The 20243-nt window shown below is 43.5% G+C and overlaps 1 protein-coding gene across 1 annotated transcript; it reads left to right on the forward strand.

Moving 5' to 3' along the window:
- The first annotated feature begins 432 nt into the window (after positions 1-432).
- On the forward strand, positions 433-5863 carry GPR17 (G protein-coupled receptor 17). The gene is made up of 2 exons (XM_073674583.1): positions 433-554; positions 4423-5863. The coding sequence occupies exon 2, from the start codon at positions 4449-4451 to the stop codon at positions 5466-5468; it is 1020 nt and encodes a 339-aa protein (XP_073530684.1). The 5' UTR covers positions 433-554; positions 4423-4448; the 3' UTR covers positions 5469-5863.
- The last annotated feature ends 14380 nt before the right edge of the window (positions 5864-20243 follow it).

Here is a 20243-nt window from a genome sequence, read left to right on the forward strand (position 1 = left end):
TGTGATACTACTGTGAATGAGAATGGGTAAAACGCCCTTGTTGTTTGTGGATCACTCATTACACACAGGTGACTTCTACAAGTGACATCTCCTGATAGACCCATATTCCAAAAATATAGCCTCCCATTTTTTTCCTACATTGCCCTCAGAAAAAAAACCTCTTACTATGTGTGTGCAGCTGTGCTGGGCTGTGGAACAAGACGAGTATGTGTGAGCCCAGCACATAACGGGGTCTCTGATGAGCAGCTTATTATACTTAATAGCACACAAGGGATGATAGTCTCTTCTGACAAAAAGTCAAAAGCCCCCTGAACATGTACCCCCCCAAGTTCCTATGGCAACAGTGCACTCATCCGTTCTGCAGACACACTCCCCTCTTTGTCCTGCTATGAAAAATGCTGCTGTGCCTATCTGTTCGGGGGGGGTGAAGAAGAGGACAGGAATGTGGGGGACACCCTCCTCTCTAGTAAAGAGTCCTTCTGACTACCCCAATTCAGTCCTACTTAAACTAAGGCACAGAGAAGAGCAGACAGAAGGGGCAGGAGACTGAAGCTGTAAGTATATCATCCACCATAGTGATTCTATCATTGGCAGGTCTGGGGAGATTTAATAATTACTTTTGTCAATATATACATGTATATTAACTATTCAATAATGTTCAAAAGGTTATATAAAACTCAGGCATTAATGACACAACCAGAGAATCTGCCATAAATGTTTGATAGATGTGCAGGTCCCAGGTGTGGAGATGTCATGAATGTCTGAAATGAGAATACTTCCTTGAAGGGGACCTGCCCAATCTATGACCAGCATGCTAGAGACAAGGAGAAACTGGGCAGAATGAAATATACGTTTGTTGGAAACAATTCAGCATAGGGGCTCATTCAGACTTGAGTCTTTAATGTACAAGTTCTATCTGTTTTTCACGGATAGAACTTGCACCTATTTTATTCTATGGTTCTGTTCATGACAGTGTACTTTTTCGGACCGAAAGAACCACACAAAATCATGGAGATATGTTTGACTTTGATCCAACTCACGAATCAGACTGTGGGTCTATGGGTCAGAGAAAAAATTAGGCAGCACTTTGATGCGCTATTCATTTTTCATGGACGGTTTGAGCAATGAAGCCTGAGATACCTCCAGAATTTTTATTTTTTTCAGAGAAAAATTTATGAAATACTGATAGACCATTTTTTGCATACAAGAAAAATCACGTAGGTCTGAATGAGCCCTTATTTGACTTTTATAAATGGAAATACCTGGTGTTTGTATATGTAGAAGTCCAGTGGGCGGTTCTACTCAGTGAACAGCTATTTCTGCATGCACAGTCATAGAGGGAAAACTGTCAATCACTAGTAGGACCGCCTACTGGACTCCTGTGCACATAAACACCTGGGATTTGAATGAATAAAATGCAATTTTAAACATTTCCCACAAAAAAATGTATATCAATCTGATCAGCTCCTCCTGGCTGGAGATCAGATACCATTTTCACACCATTGCTTCTCTTTAATCATGGTATAAATATCTCACAAGTTTCTCATCTACTTTAAATTTCAATTCCTCCCAATTTTAAACTTTCTGTTTGCTAGAAGTGATTGAAATGCTCTTTAGTTTAAACATGGCAATTGTTTGTAAGAAAACAAACTCCATTCTGATAAATTGCAGTAACATATCAGGCAGGGTTTGCCGACAGTAAATTCTCAGACACTCAGTAAAACTAGGGAATATTTGGTGTCTTTGCAATAAAATAAATCGTTGGAATTCTTTTGCAATTTTTGTAATAAAAGAAAAAAATAGTTGCATGTTTTTTTTTTGTGTGGAGCTTTTATATGTAACTGTGATTGGAAGTATACATATTTTACAGTTCTTTCAAAATTCTTTTTATTAGGGGATTTTTACAGTATAGGGGACAAGGGGTCAGGAAAGGGATGTAGGGAAAGGTAAGGCAACCAAATAAAGGAAAAGAGAAAATGGAGTAGGGAGGAAAAGGAGAGGAGAAGAAAAGAAAAGGAAATGAAGATCATCTTAACATAGTTGCACCACAACGTTAACATACCAAGTGCAAAAACAACATAGAATGAAGTATAGATTAAAAGAATTCTGGCAAAGTAATAAAATATCATATAAAGAGGCTTCTCTTGCTTGCAGGAAAAATTGTGTTCCAAGAGGACTATTTTACAGTTCTCAGTCAATGTTTCTAATATGCTTATATATGTATTTTACATATAGTTGTTTTTTACTTATCTATATCATTCATTTTAGTATTTAAATTTGCCATTTTGGCTAAATTGGCCAATGAAAAATGAGGTTGGCAACGTGGCTACAGTGTTTGGGCACCCCTGCTCAAAATTACTGTTATTGTGAACAGTCAAGCAAGTTGAAGATGAAATGATCTCTAAAAGGCCTAAAGTTAAAGATGACACATTTTCTTTGTATTTAAGGCAAAAAAATATATTGTCATTTATTTCATTTTAAAAAATACAAAAAGGGATATGGACTGATGCCAAACGTTGGGCACCCTTGGAGTTTTGTGTGCTCAGATAACTTCACTATCATAGTTAGGAAAGGACAGGTGATGCAAATTTTCCAGCTTTATAAAAACCCAGTCTCCTCCAACCTTGTGCCAAAAAACAGCAGCCATGGGTTCTTCTAAGCAGCTGCCTAGTACTCTGAAATGTGTCATCTTTAACTTTAGATCTTTTAGTGATCATTTCATCTTCAACTTGCTTAACTGTTCACAATAACAGTAATTTTGACCAGGGGTGCCAAAACTTTTACATGCCACTGTACATTCCAATGATGAGCTTTTGGTGAGTTTTTGATGTTGCAGATTTTTGCACCATTTCTGCACGTATTAGGTAAATTAGGTTACTTGCGGTTTTTTCATTGCATTTTAAGTGCCTTTTTTTGCTTTTACTGTGTTTTATGTCTCTTGTTGGTAAATAAAGCTGCTTTGATTTTGATACTTCCTGGTATTTGGCATTTGCAAAACTTTATTGATACAGTCATGTATGGATTACATGTGTTCTTTATGTGTTTCTGCTGCGGAAATGCACTAAAACTCATGTGCGTTTTTTCTTGCGAATTTTTCACATCTAATGTAAGTCTATGGGAAAAATTTGCACATAAAACTCAGCGTACCCGCAAGAGAAGTTGACATGCTGCGGACTTGAAACATGCACCGCAGGTCAGTTTACGCTGAGTAAAAAAAATCACAGTGGGCAGGAGATCTCATTAAATCCCATCCACTTTGCTGGAATGGTAAGACAGTTGACAATTTTGATTGAGTGAAAATACGCAGCTTCAAAAACTCACCAAAAACTCATGGTGGGAATGTAGCCTTAGAGTGCAAAACATTTATTATAGTAACATTTAACCCATGTCAGATTTGATCAAGCGGGCCACATTCATCTTTTGGTTTTTCCTTTCCAGCCAGACTGAGACAGCCAAAGGGTTGGAAACAAAAGCGTACCACACCATGTGGCACTCCTTTCCCCATCCTGCCTGGCTTCTTGATTTGAATGGCACATTGCATTCAACCATTGGCTCGATCGTCAACCATTCAGCGTGTGCATCAGAGTCTCAGTTCAGCAGGAGTGGGACATCACTAGATTGCACATGTGGTGTGAGCCTCAATCCACACACATTGCAAAGAGTGGAGCAGTACATCAGGGCAAAGGGAGTAGTTTTATGCATAATTTTATTGTCAGTCAGTACTTGGGGGAAACTGTTGGGGCATCATACTGTATGGTGGATTGTAGGGGCATAATACTGTGTGGGGGCAATCATACTGTCAGTCAGAACTTGGGGGAAAAGCTAGGAGCCATCATACTGTGTGAGGGGGACTGTGGGGCCATGATATTGAGTGGGGACCATAATACTGTGTTTGAGAAACTGTGGAGACATCATACTGTGTGAGGGGGGCTGTGGGGCCATGATATTGAGTGGGGACCATAATACTGTGTTTGAGAAACTGTGGAGACATCATACTGTGTGAGGGGGACTGTGGGGCCATGATATTGAGTGGGGACCATAATACTGTGTTTGAGAAACTGTGGAGACATCATGCTTTGTGAGGGGGACTGTGGAGACATCATACTGTGTGTGGGGTGCGGTAAGACCATCACACTGTGAGAGAGCATTATACAGTGTGTGCGGGGGAGGACTGTGGGACCATCATTCTGTGTGTAAGGAAGTGGAGGTATATTATTTTGCGTGCGTAGGAGGGTTATGGGGGTATCATACTATGTGTGGGGGGGGGCTGCGTCTCATCATATTACACTGTACAAACATATACATTTTTTAACCATAAGTATAATGATTTCTGATGACTCTAAAGAAATGATAGACCAATAAACAATTACAATTATAATGTAAGCACTTGATCTGAAATAACTAATGAACTCTGTCTTCCAGGGTGGTAGAGAGGAATCTTGGTGACGATGACTATCTCTGAAGACACAGTGTTTGATAACTCCTCAAGCCTGGCATGGGTGGATCCATGTATTCAAGAAACATGGCTGGAAAACGCTCTGCTGTCTGTATGCTACTTACTTGGCCTATTTGTTGGAGGTCTGGGAAACATCATCGCCCTCTCACTCTTTGTGCGAGACCGCCAGCCTAAGTCACCCTCTGACATCTTTCTTCTTCACCTGGCCTTATCAGATCTATTCCTGTTGCTCAGCTTGCCTACTCGGCTTTTCTACCACCTGTCAGGAAATCATTGGCCTTTTGGCTCATTGGCTTGCAGGCTTTCTGGCTTTGTCTTCTACCTCAATATGTATGCCAGTCTTTACTTCTTGGCTGGAATAAGCATTGACAGATATCTGGCTATTGTGCATCCTCTCAATTCAGTCAAATTCCGGAAACCATTACATGCTCATTTGACTTGTGGCTTTTTGTGGACTATTGTTGCATTTGCAACTGCACCATTATTGTTAGGTCGAGGAGCAGCAATGGATGAAACGGTTTGTCGATTGCTATATCGGGAAACACCATCCTTGCGAGCATTGTCATCACTCAGTGCAGCATTTGCCATCCCCTTCTTGGCCACAGTTACTTGTTATGGTCTTATACTAAGGCGACTCCGGAAAGGAGGCGATAGAAAACCCAAGGAGCGTGCTGTAAAGATGGTGCTCCTGGTCCTTACAATATTCCTGATCTGCTTTGTTCCATACCATCTGAGTCGGGCACTTTATCATGTCCTGATGCCTGGAGGTGAAAGTGCAGCTATGCTATCTCCCTGTGAGTTAAGGCAAGGCTTGGCTTTAGCAAACCGTTTTACTTCTTGCCTCAGCACCCTAAATGCAGCCCTAGATCCACTTGTGTATTTCTTTGCTGTCAAGAAATTCCGTCAGATTCTTCTTCGCTTGCCATGTAGGCAGGATGGAACAGACAATGTAAAAAACCGGGAGGAAGGCAAAACAGAAGACAGTTCTCTCAGTGCCAAGACAGATGTCTAAATGGGTGCAACAGTAAAAAAATGTTTCTATGGGATTTGATCTAAAAAAAACAAACAAAAAAAAACAAAGAACAAGACTGAAGTATTAATTCTTCTAATGGGAACTCTGAGATTTATGACCACATTCTGCATTTACAAAGTCAGGAGACATTATATGGAATTATTGTCACAAAAGTATCAATTTGATACATGAATGCAGCTGTCAATCAAAGATTGACTAGTCCCATCTTGGCATAAATATACTTCAATATAAAATATGTAATAGAACTATATATGTGTATATGTACACATATATATTAATTCTTTACACAATTTTATTGATAAAGTCATGTGTGGATTTCATGAGTTTTTAATGCATTTCCACTGCAGAAACTCAATAAAAAGCATTTTTTATTTGCGGATTTTCCACATCTCATTCTAATCTGTAGGAAAAATCTGCAAATAAAACACATATACAGTGCCTACAAGTAGTATTCAACCCCCTGCAGATTTAGCTGGTTGACACATGCGGAATTAACTTGGCATTGTGACATTTGTACTGTAGATCAGCCTGGAAGTGGGAAATGCACTGCAGCAAATTTTTTTTTTGTTTTTTTTTTTGTTTTTTTTTTTAAACGTAAAAAGTTAATTCAGAGTGTCATTTATTATTCAACCCCTCAAACCACAAGAATTCTGTTTGGTCCCCCTAAAGTATTAAGAAGTAGTTCAGGCACCAAGAATAATGAGCTTCACATGTGTGGATTAAAGATCTCTTTTGCCAGCCTTTTCTGACTATTTAAGACCCTCCTCAAACTTGTGAACAGCACTCAGACATGGTCAACATGGGAAAGACAAAGGAGCATTCCAAGGCCATCAGAGACAAGATCGTGGAGGGTCACAAGGCTGGCAAGGGGTACAAAACCCTTTCCAAGGAGTTGGGCCTACCTGTCTCCACTGTTGGGAGCATCATCCGTAAGTGGAAGGCTTATGGAACTACTGTTAGCCTTCCACGGCCAGGACAGCCTTTGAAAGTGTCCTCCCGTGCCGAGGCCAGGCTTGTCCGAAGAGTCAAGGCTAACCCAAGGACAACAAGGAAGGAGCTCCGGGAAGATCTCATGGCAGTGGGGACATTGGTTTCAGTCAATACCATAAGTAACGTACTCCACCGCAATGGTCTCCGTTCCAGACAAGCCCGTAAGGTACCTTTACTTTCAAAGCGTCATGTCAAGGCTCGTCTACAGTTTGCTCATGATCACTTGGAGGACTCTGAGACAGACTGGTTCAAGGTTCTATGGTCTGATGAGACCAAGATCGAGATCTTTGGTGCCAACCACACACGTGACGTTTGGAGACTGGATGGCACTGCATACGACCCCAAGAATACCATCCCTACAGTCAAGCATGGTGGTGGCAGCATCATGCTGTGGGGCTGTTTCTCTGCCAAGGGGCCTGGCTATCTGGTCCGCATCCATGGGAAGATGGATAGCACGGCCTACCTGGAGATTTTGGCCAAGAACCTCCGCTCCTCCATCAAGGATCTTAAGATGGGTCGTAATTTCATCTTCCAACAAGACAACGACCCAAAGCACACAGCCAAGAAAACCAAGGCCTGGTTTAATAGGGAAAAAGTCAAGGTGTTGGAGTGGCCTAGTCAGTCTCCTGACCTTAACCCAATTGAAAACTTGTGGAAGGAGCTCAAGAATAAAGTCCACATGAGACACCCAAAGAACCTAGATAACTTGGAGAAGATCTGCATGGAGGAGTGGGCCAAGATAACTCCACAGACCTGTGCCGGCCTGATCAGGTCTTAGAAAAGACGATTATTAGCTGTAATTGCAAACAAGGGTTATTCCACAAAATATTAAACATAGGGGTTGTATAATAATTGACCCACACTTTTATGTTTAAAATTTAATAAAATTCAACTGAGCAACATAACTTTTTGGTTTGTAAGATTTATGCTTCTGTTCATAAAACCTACTCTCGTTTGCAGTTTGAAGGCTCTAACTTATTTGCATCTTATCAAACCAGCTAAATCTGCAGGGGGTTGAATATTACTTGTAGGCACTGTATACTGTAAGAAAATTGACATGTTGTGGACTTTAAAATCATTCTGCAGGTCAGTATCCACAATGTTATAGAAAAAAGAAAGCTCAGTGGGCATGAGATTTATATAGATCTTATACACTTTGCTGGAACTGTAGTATAATGCATTATTTTCTGCAAGAAAATATCCGGTCGAAAAATGCACCAGAAGCTCATTGTGGGAACTTAGCCATAATGTTTACATCTACTCACATGCCACTTTTGACATTGAAGTGAATAGGACAATACTGGGCTACTGCACCACATACTAAGTGTACAATGCGCAGGTAGAGCGGAAGATGCTATGACTCTGCATGTCCCAGAATGCTATTAACCTGCAGATATGGGGTTAATCTGCAGGTTAATATTGTTCTAAAGCCGGGCTGGAAATGAACTTTATTCCTCCTGGCAGCCTCTGGCTTTTAGTCATAGAGGTGCAGTACCGATGCACTGCTGAGCCGGCTGTCAGTCAGTGCTGGGGTGTGGTTACAGCTGCCTCTCACTGTTCACTGAGGGGTGACTGAAGCCACGCCTCTATGACTGAAAGCTGGAGGTTGCCAGGGGGTATAAAGTTTGTTTTCTCCCAGTAGCTGGGTTTCCACTGCAGCGATCACACATCTTTAGAACGCTAGTAACCTATAGATTAACCCAATATCTGCATGTTAATAGCGTTTTTTTACATGACAGGCTCCCTTTAAGCATCTGTAGTACAGGGAAATATACTGTGTCTTCATACTACATGAGGATGAAAAAAATGCAAAGAGGAAAGAAACCTTCAAGAGTACCAATCATGGGGACCGGAGCCTCATATAAAGTGAGATCTACATTTTCTAGAAGGAAATGAGAATTCTTACAACTTCAGCTACATTTCACTTTTAAGGGAAATGTCACTCAAGGCAGTGGAACTGATATTTAGTTTACAATGTGCTAATATATAGATATACTTACAGTCATGGACGAAAGTGTTGGCACCCTTGAAATTGTTCCAGAAAATGAAGTATTTCTCCCAGATAATTATTGCAATTACATGTTTTGTTATACACTTGTTTATTTCCTTTGTGTGTATTGCAACAACACAAAAAAAAACAGAGAACAAAATGCAAATTGGACATAATTTCACAAAAAATTGTTGCCACCCCCAACTTAATATTTGGTTGCACACCCTTTGGAATAAATAATTGCAATCAATCGCTTCCTGTAACCATCAACAAGCTTCTTACACCTCTCAGCTGAAATTTTGGAACACTCTTCTTTTGCAAACTGCTCCAGGTCTCTCATATTTGAAGGCACCTTCTCCCAAAAGCAATTTTAAGATCTGTCAACAGGTGATCAATTGGATTTAGATCAGGACTCATTGCTGGCCACTTCACAACTCTCCAGTGCCTTTTCTCTATACATTTCTGGGTGCTTTTTGAAATATGTTTGGGGTCATTGTCCTGCTGGAAGAACCATGACCTAGGACACAAACACAGCTTTCTGACACTGGGCACTATATTGCGACCCAAAATCCTTTCGTAATCTTCAGATTTCATGATACCTTGTACACAGTCAGGGCACCCAGTGCAAGTGGCAACAAAGCAACCCCAAAACATCTTTGTACCTCCACCATATTTGATTGTAGGTACTGTGTTCTTTTCTTTATAGGCATCATTCCGTTTTCGGTAAATAGTAGAATGATGTGCTTTACATGTGTATAGGGAAAACATGTGTAAATGTAATAATTTTCTGGGAGAAATACTTAAATTTCTGGAACAATTTCAAGGGTGCCAACACTTTCAACCATCACTGTATATGCGCCTTTTACTGAAATTTTCTGTGTGATACCTTTTTATTCTTTATACATGTGCCCTTTATGAGGCACAGATGAGGGGCTTTAATTGAGTAAACAGGTCATCTGCTGGAAATGATGACAATAACATACTGTAGAACTTATGTCCAGTCCTGAACTCATTTAACAATCATATCCACATATTTGTATGTATGAATTATTTATAAAAATATATCATTAGTTTGTGTACATCCTTATATATTACGTATGGCAAAATGTGGGCAGCCTGGTTTTAATATATCAGTTACACAGTTTCAGATCACATAGAGACATTCCCATTACTAAGAGGAATGGTTTTGTCCAGTTGTCAATGTGTTTTACTAATTTTAGGCAGAAGAACGAAAAAAATGACACAATGCAAAGTTAAAAGAAAATTGCTCTGGAAATGCTATTTTTAACCCCTTGGTGAGATTTGCCATGTAATTACAGTGCGACTGTCGAGGGGTTAGTGTAATTTACTGTAAATTTACTGACACTGTACTAGAACAGCCAGGATCAGGGATAATTCCAATTATGGCCCCTTACTCCCTAAAATGACATGGTCAATAGTGACCATGGCTTCTAAGTGGTTGATAGAGGGAGGATTCCTGTAATGCTTGGATAAATATGATAATAATAATTTTCACTTTTGCAATTCTATACACAGTGACATTTTTTAAATTTGCTGCTGTTCCATTGCAGAAAAATCAAGGGTATTTTTCTTATAGCATTATTAAGTGGTATCAACTACCCTCTGCAGGCATAATAATGTAGGCTGATAAGTTATTATACCACAGAAGAAAAAAGAAAAAAAACACAGCTTACCTCCTCATTAAATGTTGCTTGATCCTTGGTGCAAGGAACCTGCTCTGCTAAGACGTCCTTACTAGGTAGAAGTTTAAAAAAAAAAAATCAGCTCCCAAGGGATTAAAAACATTCACGGTAAGTTAATTATATCATCATTGAAATTCCATCATCCAAGCAGGAATATAAAGGAAAATTCAGTGTGCTTCAAGTGCTACAGGCATTTGAAGTCACGGCATTTTGCATTTGAAACGTGTTGTTTTGTTTTTTTTTACATTCTGCTTGGATGATGGAATTTTAACAAGATAACAAGATAAACTTGGATGTTTTTATTCTTCCTGGACCAATTTTTGCAATTCTCCTATCTGGCATGTTATTGTACCTTAAGCAAATAAAACCAGAGTAGATCCACTCGGTTTTACCTGGATCTATTCTGGTTTTATTTGCTTAGTGAATTACTTCGGAAGTTTCGATACAATTTTTTGACATTTGGGTATACTATGTTATTGTACCTTGTAAAGGAAACCTGTTTTGTAAGATTCAGTAATTTTTACCATTATAGTCAATTGTGCAATTGATTGAAAAGTATGTTAGAATTTCTGCTGTAATTGATCAAACACTGAAGTATGCAACAGGAATACACATGGGACTTATATAACATCTGTACATTCTATAGTTACAATCTCGGGGCTCAGTACATATACATTACAGGTTTAAAAAAATAAATGAAAGAAACAGAGGGCAATCTTGCCCACAAGAGCTTACAATCCAAAGAAAGTAACGTACGCCAAGATTACCTTGTATGTGATTAGTTACGTCAGTTTTTCTCTTGTGGCATTTTAGGTTATTTATGACTCCAGTATGTAATATTCCAGGACACATCATTCTGTACTTTGTGCTTATATGAATATTAAGAAACTGACTACATTCTATTGAATTAAATTAACAATATACTAATCCCTTTTCTACAGCCTATTCAGTTTGTTTTATGACAGAAGGTAAGAACTATGTAAATAGTTTGCTACTTGACGAGGATTTGCAGTCTGAGCAAAGTTTTATCTGAAAATAAAACACAATTTAAAATCGTCTTTTTTTCCTAATGGGTTCTATGCTTCATATTTTAATTGAAAATCTTCATAAAAATTAAGTTATGCGATACTACACAATATTTTTAAATAAGGTAACATATAAACCCATGTTACATTAAAGGAAACCTGTCTCTTGTTCTCCCAAAATCTGAACCTGGAAATGATGGTATAGGCCGGAAAGTTTAACTTCTACTGTGGGTAAAATCTTTGAGGGTTTTCTAAAAGATGCTATTCTGGAGTATCTCAATAAGAAAAACCTCAGTCATAACCCAACATCAATATAGGCTTATCGGAGATCTTGTCAAACTAATCTGATCAGCTTCTCTGAGGAAGCAAGTTCTAGACTGGACCAGGGAAACGCAGGTGTTAGATATGGTGCCACACAAAAGATTGGCACATAGAATGAGAGAAATGGGAGTAGGTAAAAGTATGTGTAACTGGGTTAACTGGCTCAATGATAGGAAAAAGAGGGTGGTTATTAATGGAACACACTCAGATTGGGTCACACTTCACAATGAATTACTATAGGGGTCAGTATCGGGCCCTCTTCTTTTTAACATATTTATTAATCATCTTGTAGAGGGCATACATAATATAATTTTAATATTTGGAGAAAGCACTAAACTCTGCTAGGTAATCAACACAGAGAAGGATAATTTAATGTTACAGAAGGATTTACAAAAGCTGGAGACTTGGGTAATTGAAGTTTAATGTAGATAAATCTAAGGTCAAATTAAAAATTGGAAAACACTGGGTAAAACTGACACTGAAAAAGACTTTGGTGTATGGGTAGATGGTAAACTCAACTAACTTTAGTGACTAGTACCAGGCAGCTGCTACCAAGGCAAATAAAATAATGGGATGCATTAAAAGAGACCTAAATGCTTATGAACAGAACGTAGTTTTGCCTCTATATAAGTCATTGGTAGAGATGGGCAATCCCAAACGGTAAATTTGTTCAGCAGCCCAAACAAAGCTTGTTGAAAAGCTCCAGTGCAGAGCGCACATCCGGCTCATTCACAGCCATGTCAAGTATTGGCATAGCTGTGATTGGCTGGCGCAGTGTGCAAAAAAAATAAATAGAAAAAAAGACATGGGGTCTCCTCTATTTATGATAACCAATGTAGGCAAAGCAGACAGCTGCAGGCTGCAGGCCCCAGCTGTCAGCTTTACCTTTGCTGGTTATCAAAAATAGAGGGGTCCTACACCGTTTTTTAAATTATTTTAAATCCTCCCCTATTATTGATAACCAGCCAAGTTAAAGCAGACTGCTGGGGGCTCGTATTCGCAAACTGGGAAGGGGCCATGGATATTAGCTTTCCCCAGTCTAAAAATAGCAGCTCGCAGCCAACACAAAAATGGCCCATCCATTAGATGCACCAATTCTGGCGTTTTGCCTGGTTCTTCCCACTTGCCCTGGTGCGGTGGCAAGTAGGGTAATAATTTTGTGGTTGATGACAGCTGTTTTATGTCCACTGACATCAAGCCCAGGGGTTAGTAATGGAGAGGTGTTTATCAGAGTCCTTTAATTGAAATAAACACACAGAAAAAAGTTATTTAATTGAAATAAACACACCCGACCCTCTTTTACCCATTTATTAATGTAAAAATAAGAAATCACAGTATTCCCCACCTGTCCTCCAACAATCCATATGTCCCACGACATGCTCCAACTCTGCTACATCTGGTTGCATTGCTGAGCGGTGGCATAAGTTATGAGACCACTCAGCAAGACAGCCAGATCACAATGAGCTGAGCGTGAGAACGTGGCTGCATGTGACAGGCTGTAATGTCATTAACCTCTTTCTGACGTTATACGTAATAATACTTTCCTGTGACCTGGGCCTTATGGACCAGGTACATAGTATTACGACAATGCGATCATGCCCACACACAGGCTGTGTGGGCATGATCGCCGCCAGGTGTCATCTGATTCTGGTTGGTTGACCCCAGCTTCAGCATCTCATCAGTCTCCTAGCGCATGTGCTGCTGTACTTCTAGGGAGACCCGATATGCTGAACGCCGGGTTTGGGGGTGATCCCCGGTGTCCACATGATGGACGGCCGACTCTGTCCTTCTGGGCTTGTTGCTGAACAAATCCTGTAAGGGGTGTAGGGTTGCCCACAGCTGGGACCGTAGGTCCAACAACAGCTGGTGGCTAACCTCCACGTCGATGGTCCCACCCGCCCTTGCCTGGGCGAGCATGTCTGGAAGGGTCTCCGCCTCTCCCTCCTCTGGCAGGCTGCATACGGGGAGGGCACAGACTTCCCGCTCATGATGGGACTTCATCATGTTTAAGTGCAAGGCCTTCTGCCTTCCCTGGGCATGGTCCAGAGTGACCAGGTACGTGACAGCATTGAGCTGCTGGTGAACAAGGTACGGACCTTCCCAGGCCGCCTGAAGCTTGTCCTAGGGTACGAGGACCAGTACCCACACCTTTTGACCCATCTGGTAGGTCTTCTCACAAGCATTCTTGTACCATCGCTTCTGGTCGGCCTGGGCTCGCGTCATATTATTGTGCAGCAGCTGTGCCAAGGCCTGCACTTTGTCACTGAAGCACATGACATATTCGATGACCGACACTCCAGAGGTGGCTAAGTCCCCTTCCTAGACCTTTACCAGAGCCAGGGGGCCCCGTGCACGCAGGCCGTACAGGAGCTCAAAGGGGGAGAACTCCGTTGAGGCATGTGGAATTTCCCCGTAGGCAAATAGCTGGTGTGGGAGGTACCGCTCCCAGTCGCGCCCGTGCGAGTCGACCAACATCTTAAGCATCTGCTTCAGGGTGCCACTGAACCGTTCGCACAGGCTGTTGATCTGTGGGTGGTACCAGTGGGTCTTTGGGGCACTGCCCGTTTTCCCCACCCTCTGACAGGTGGCACACGACAGGCAGTAGGCAGTCACCTCGGCCCCCATCCTTGGCCAGTAGAAATGCTGGGCTAGCCTGGCCTTGGTCTTAGTGATCCCTAGATGTCTAGTCATCGGAATCTCGTGCGCTATCCGCAGCAACTCCTAACAGTCGGTCCCTGGGCCACACCTCCGGTGAACCTCGCTGGACCGTTATCCGATACAGCCCTCCTTGGTCCCAGACCACCAGCTCGAGGTCTGAGTCGGAGGAAGGCTGTGCTGCCTGTTCCTTGAGAGCTTTCAGGCTGTCGCCAGTCTCCAACGCCACATGAAACCCCTGACTGGATGTGGCCAGAATAGTTGAGACTGCCATGTCTTCTGTCAGTTCCCAGGGACCTGCCTCCTGGCCTAAGTCTGACTCGGCAGCCACTTGGTCAGAAGGGGAGAAGCCGTCGGACTCCCGAGGGGCCCCTGGGGCCCCGGTGCCACCACTGCGTGTGACAGCGGCCATGGCCACTGTGACTGCGGGTAGCACCCGCTTCTCCTCTGCTTCTGACCAAGTTGCCAGTCTAAACTGACTAACCTGGCCCATTGACATCCTATTTGTGGAGGAACACTGCCATGCGGTCTTACCTGGGAGCCCTACCTCTCCTCACCGCGTTCGTCTTACTCCCTCTCCAGCCGGCAAGTTCCTTGGCCTCTGAAGTCCTGTTGTTGGAGTACTCGTCAGCAAGTGTCGTTGTTGCAGAGACCCCCTTTGGCTTCTGGTCATGGAGGTACTGTTGGAGGTCCTCCGGGTAGTTCCACAGAAACTGCTCAGTCACGATCAGCTCCTTCAGCTGCTGGACAGTGGTGAGCTCCAGTCCCGTGGTCCATTGAACAACTGCTCTCAGTAGAGCCCGCATGTGATCGACCCAGCTGTCTGCAGCACCCCGCTGTATACTCCGGAGCTTCTTCCGGTACGTCTCAGGGGTCAAGTTGTACTGCCGGACCAGAGCCTGCTTGATGTCCTCATAGCTCAGGGTGGTCTCACTGGGCAAGTACTCAAAGATTTCCAGGGCCTTACCCCTAAGGCGAGGGGTTAAGAACCAGACCCATTCGTCCTCAGTAGTGTTGAGTGAGTATGTTCTGTCTGAGTATGCTCGGGCCGAGTTCCGAGTATTTATAGCTGCTCGGTGATAAGGTTAAATCGCTCCCGTGTGCATGATTTGCAACTATTTGACAGTTTTATTACATGTGAGGAATGTATAAGAAATAGACATTCCTCACATGTAATAAAACTGTCAAACAGTTGCAAATCATGCACACAGGAGCGATTCAACCATATCGCCAAGCAGCTATAAATACTCGGAGCTCGGTCCGAGCATACTCGGTGAAAGGGTTAATAGAACATACTCGCTCAACACTAGTCCTCAGGCGTACGGTACTGACGGCAGTTTTTTTCAAATGCCAGCAGGAAAGTGTCCAAGTCCACTCCTTTGTCCAGCAGGGGGAAGTCCTCCGCCCGTAGCTTCGGGACTCGGATCTCAGGGGGCTTGGCACTGGCTGGGGCCTGCAACCGGAGCTGGAGCCGAAGCATATTTTCCTGGTGCTCGTGCTCCCGCTGACGGTCTGCTGCGGCTCTTGCCTCGCGACATTCTGCTGCTGCCTCGTGACGTGCTGCTGCTGCCTCGAGACGTTCCACTGCAGCTGTGAGGGTCTCATAAGTGGACTTGTCTCCAGCCTTGAGACTGGCCAGGGCAATTTGCACAAGGTCATCCAAGCCTGCCTGGCTGGGGGGATGGGCAGGTGGTGGGTGGCCCACTGCGGAACTAACTGTCGGCGACGCTCTCTCTGAGGAGCCTGGTCGGGACTCCCCCTTCTTCTGGAGGGACATCGTCTTCCATCTCCACCCCACCATCCGGAGCATTGGCCATCTCCTTGGTTCTGCCTCTCGTGACACTGGCCATCCTTGCATTCTATGGTCACTGACACCGAACTGCAACCTGATGCACCCACACACCTTACAGTATTTGCACTCGGACTGTCTAGTGCTGAGCTGATCTTAAGACCCCAGCAGCAAAAGATACTACTGGCAGTCTTTAGTGTCTGAGTATGCATTCAACACTCACACACACTTTTATCTCGATCCCACGGCTGCCACCACTTGTGATGAATAGCACCAGAGATATCCCACAGAATCCCACTGCTGCCACCACTTGTGATGAATGGCACCAGAGAGATCCTGCAGAATCCCACCGCTGCCACTACTTGTGACTAGTGATGAGCGAGCACTATATTGCTCGGGTACTCGTTGCTCAGTTTGAGCAAATTGGAATACTCGGGTGCTCGACCCGAACAACGAGCCCAATGTAAGTCTATGGGAAACTCAAGCATTTTTCAGGCGGCTCCCCCCGGCGGTCTACAGAGGGCCTAAAAATTGCCCAAATCGATGGGAACAGTGCTCAAATGACATGGGAACAGCATGGGGAAGACCCCTGGAAGCATTTATGACTCCCAGGTCACTGCTGTCAACAACGTTGTCAGAGTATTATGCCACTTTTACGGACTCACAATAAAACATATTGGGAAATATATTAAGGAACATCCTTTCCAGGGTAATGACTTGTATATAAGGCAAAATAAATAACCAAAAACAAAAATACTCCTCCACACCTTGGGCTATGTTCACACGTAGCGTTTTTGATGCGTTTTTGCACTTTTGCATTGCTTTCAACATATGCATTCACTGGGAAATGTAATTTTAACATTTTACAACCTTATCTGGCCATGTTGTGTGTGACACATCATCAGACACATGCATACAGTGTTGAACAGACATGGGAACAGCATGGGGAAGACCTCTGGAAGCATCTCTGACTCCCAGGTCACTGCCTAAAAGTGTGCCCATCATAAGTGATCCTTGGCGCATGCGAAGATGCCTCCCGCCTTGCACCTGTCGTTGCAGACTTGCAACAATCACCGTCCACATCCTTGTCCCAGTGCAGCATTTGGTTTTCCCTACCCCATTCCTTGGAATGCAAGCGCAAGTATGCAGCCAGCCAGCCACCCGCAGGCTTCAATACTATACTGCCAAATTTTTGACAGCTGCTTGCACTTGAAATGTGGCCTTTTAGGCTCATGGAAGCGGAAGCTTTTCATAACCTCATGCCGGCGGCGGCCGGGTGTCCATACTCGGTCCCCAGCCGCCACTATTTCTCCCGGTATCGTCTCCGCCTTCCACAAGCACGGGTCCCACAAGATTACCCGTGCCCTCCCCAGGAAGTCCTCTAATGCAGCTTGTTGCAGAAGCAATGGCAGCCCATCCAACATCAACTCGCACTTGTCGGTGGTACTTTGACACACAAACATCTTTCTTTGCACATTTAATTTCATGAATACAGAGTTGGACAATGGCCTTATCTGCAATGCGGTTTAAGAAATAACATGCATAAGCATGTCCGATCCACATTAAAAAAGCAGCCATAGAGTGTCCGGGAACCTCCCCCCACACTTTTCTTAGCCAGGGCTGCTTCTCGGCAGGGTTGGACGGGCCCACCAGAGAACCGGAGACTCCTCCGGTGGGCCCTGGCTTCTCCTTCAGGAGAGTTCATAGTGCTGAGGTGAGGCCATGATGATGATAGAGGCCACCATCTGCTTAGTTTTCTGTTACTTGGAATGCAAGCGCAAGTATGTAGCCACCCACCCACAGGCCGCAACACTAAACTGCCAGATTTCTGGGCAGCTGCTTGCACTTGAAATATGGCCTTTTAGGCTCGTGGAGGCGGAAGCTTTTCACAACCTCATGCTGGCGGCGGCCGGGTGTCCATACTCGGTCCCCAGCTGCCACTATTTCTCCCGGTATCGTCTCCACCTTCCACAAGCACAGGTCCCACAACATTACCCGTGCCCTCCCCAGTGCACTTACTGGGAAGGACAGCCTACCCACAAACAAGTGGACAGGTGAATGTGGCCAGGGACGGTACGAAGCCAGTCCACAGCTATTTTTGCTGAGAGTTGTATTTAGCTCGGTGAAAGTACTGGCATAGAGGGAAACCGTATCTACTCTGGCTGTCATTTCTCCGTCACCAGGTTCCGCCCATTGTCACACATGACCATGCCTGGCTGTATGTTCAGCGGTGAGAGCCTGACAGCTTTCAACAACTCTGCAGCGCTGGGCGGTTTGTCAAATAAGCATTAAGCATGTTATCTTCAGCACAGCCTGTTGCCGCTTGGCCAAGGCAGTGCTGCAGTGCTGTCAGCTTGTGACTGATGTGGTCATTTCGGAGATGGAGAAGGAGGTGCAGGAGCTGAACAATGTGATTACATTGAGGTTAAATTGGTGATGCTGTTTTTTATACTAAAGAAAGATCCTATTGTTTTGTTAACGTTATTTTTTAAGATAAATGCATTCACCGGGAAATATCATTTTAACATTTTACAACCTTATCTGGCAATGTGGTTTGTGACACATCATCAGACACGTCCTGTTTTATTTATGATAAAGGGACTCTGAAAGTCATGAAGCCTATTTAAATAGGGCCATCAGACGGTCCTTACTATTCTTAAAAGGCCAGCAGTCGGCCCTCGCTATTGTTAGAGAGCCATCAGCCGGCTATGCTTTGTTGTTCCCATTATTAACAAGTGGGTCTCCTATACTGTTATTGCGTATCGAGTGACTGCAAGGGCTGCCAAAAATTTGGACGCAACCCAATACCCCTTTGAAGAGACATAGAGGAGAGTCTCAGTGAAAAAAAATGTTCCCATTATAAAGGATCGGGTCTCCTATAGTGGTAATGCCCATGCTGGGACTACAAGGGCTGCCAAAATTTGAGAAAAACCCCACTAAGAATTTAAAAACACATAGAGCAGGGCCACAGTAATGACAAATTCCCATTAGAAAGGAGAGGGTCTGCTATACAGTTATAGGGTATGCAGTGAGTCCAATGGCTGACCAATTTTAGGAAAAACCCCACTAAGAATTTAAAGACACATAGAGCAGGGCCACAGTAACGACAAATTCCCATTAGAAAGGAGAGAGTCTGCTATGCAGTTATAGGGTATGCAGTGAGTCCAATGGCTGACCAAATTTAGGAAAAACCCCACTAAGAATTAAAAGACACACAGAGCAGAGCCAGAGTAACAAGTACGACATGTTCCCATTAGAAAGGAGAGGGTCTGCTATACAGTTATAGGGTATGCAGTGAGTCCAACGGCTGACCAATTTTAGGAAAAACTCCACTAAGAATTTAAAGACACATAGAGCAGAGCCACAGTAATGACAAATTCCCATTAGAAAGGAGAGAGTCTGCTATACAGTTATAGGGTATGCAGTGAGTCCAACGGCTGACCAATTTTAGGAAAAAACCCACTAAGAATTTAAAGACACACACATAGAGCAGGGCCACAGTAATGACAAATTCCCATTAGAAAGGAGAGAGTCTGCTATGCAGTTATAGGGTATGCAGTGAGTCTAAAGGCTGACCAATTTTAGGAAAAACCCCACTAAGAATTTAAAGACACATAGAGCAGGGCCACAGTAATGACAATTCCCATTAGAAAGGAGAGAGTCTCCCATAGTGTTGGCCTATGCAGTGAATGCAAGGGCTGCCAAAAATTTGGAGGCACTTCAATGCCCCTTGGAAGAGATGTGGAGGAGGGCCTCATAAAAAAATGTTCCCATTAGAAAGGAGCGGGCCTCCTATACTTGTAATGCCCATGCACAAGTGTATAGGCTGACAAACATTTACCCCTGGGGGTATACATGAACATACTGTATAAAAGATTTTTTTTACGGGCATCATAAACACCCTTTAAAAAAATGATGTGGGTGTTGTATCACGGACCACGGTCACCCTGGTGATATGGTGGTGGAGGATGAGGAGAAGGAGGAGGACAAGAGCAAATAGCCAAAATCAGGAAGCCTATACCCATGTGTAGGTGTGAAAAGGTGCATGGGACTATACAGTACCTCCCAAGAAAAGACACTGGATTTGAGTTTATGTTACGCTGCTATCATTCGGTGGTGTTGAGAAGTCTGGCCCAATCCAGCCCTTGCTCATTTTTATAAGAGTCAGCCTGTCAGCATTTTCAGTTTACAGGCGGATGCGCTTATCAGTTATAATTCTACCAGCGGCACTAAAAACCCGCTCTGATAAAACACTGGCGGCAGGGCAGGCCAGGACCTCCA

The sequence above is a fragment of the Phyllobates terribilis genome, unplaced genomic scaffold (genome assembly GCF_046119375.1).
Source record: "Phyllobates terribilis strain yellow unplaced genomic scaffold, ASM4611937v1 Scaffold_3__8_contigs__length_932513732, whole genome shotgun sequence".
NCBI classification, from domain to species: domain Eukaryota; kingdom Metazoa; phylum Chordata; class Amphibia; order Anura; family Dendrobatidae; genus Phyllobates; species Phyllobates terribilis.

What these genes read in the sequence shown, in the direction of transcription:
- GPR17 (XM_073674583.1), top strand. Translation starts at nt 4,449, where the DNA reads ATGACTATCTCTGAAGACACAGTGTTTGATAACTCCTCAAGCCTGGCA.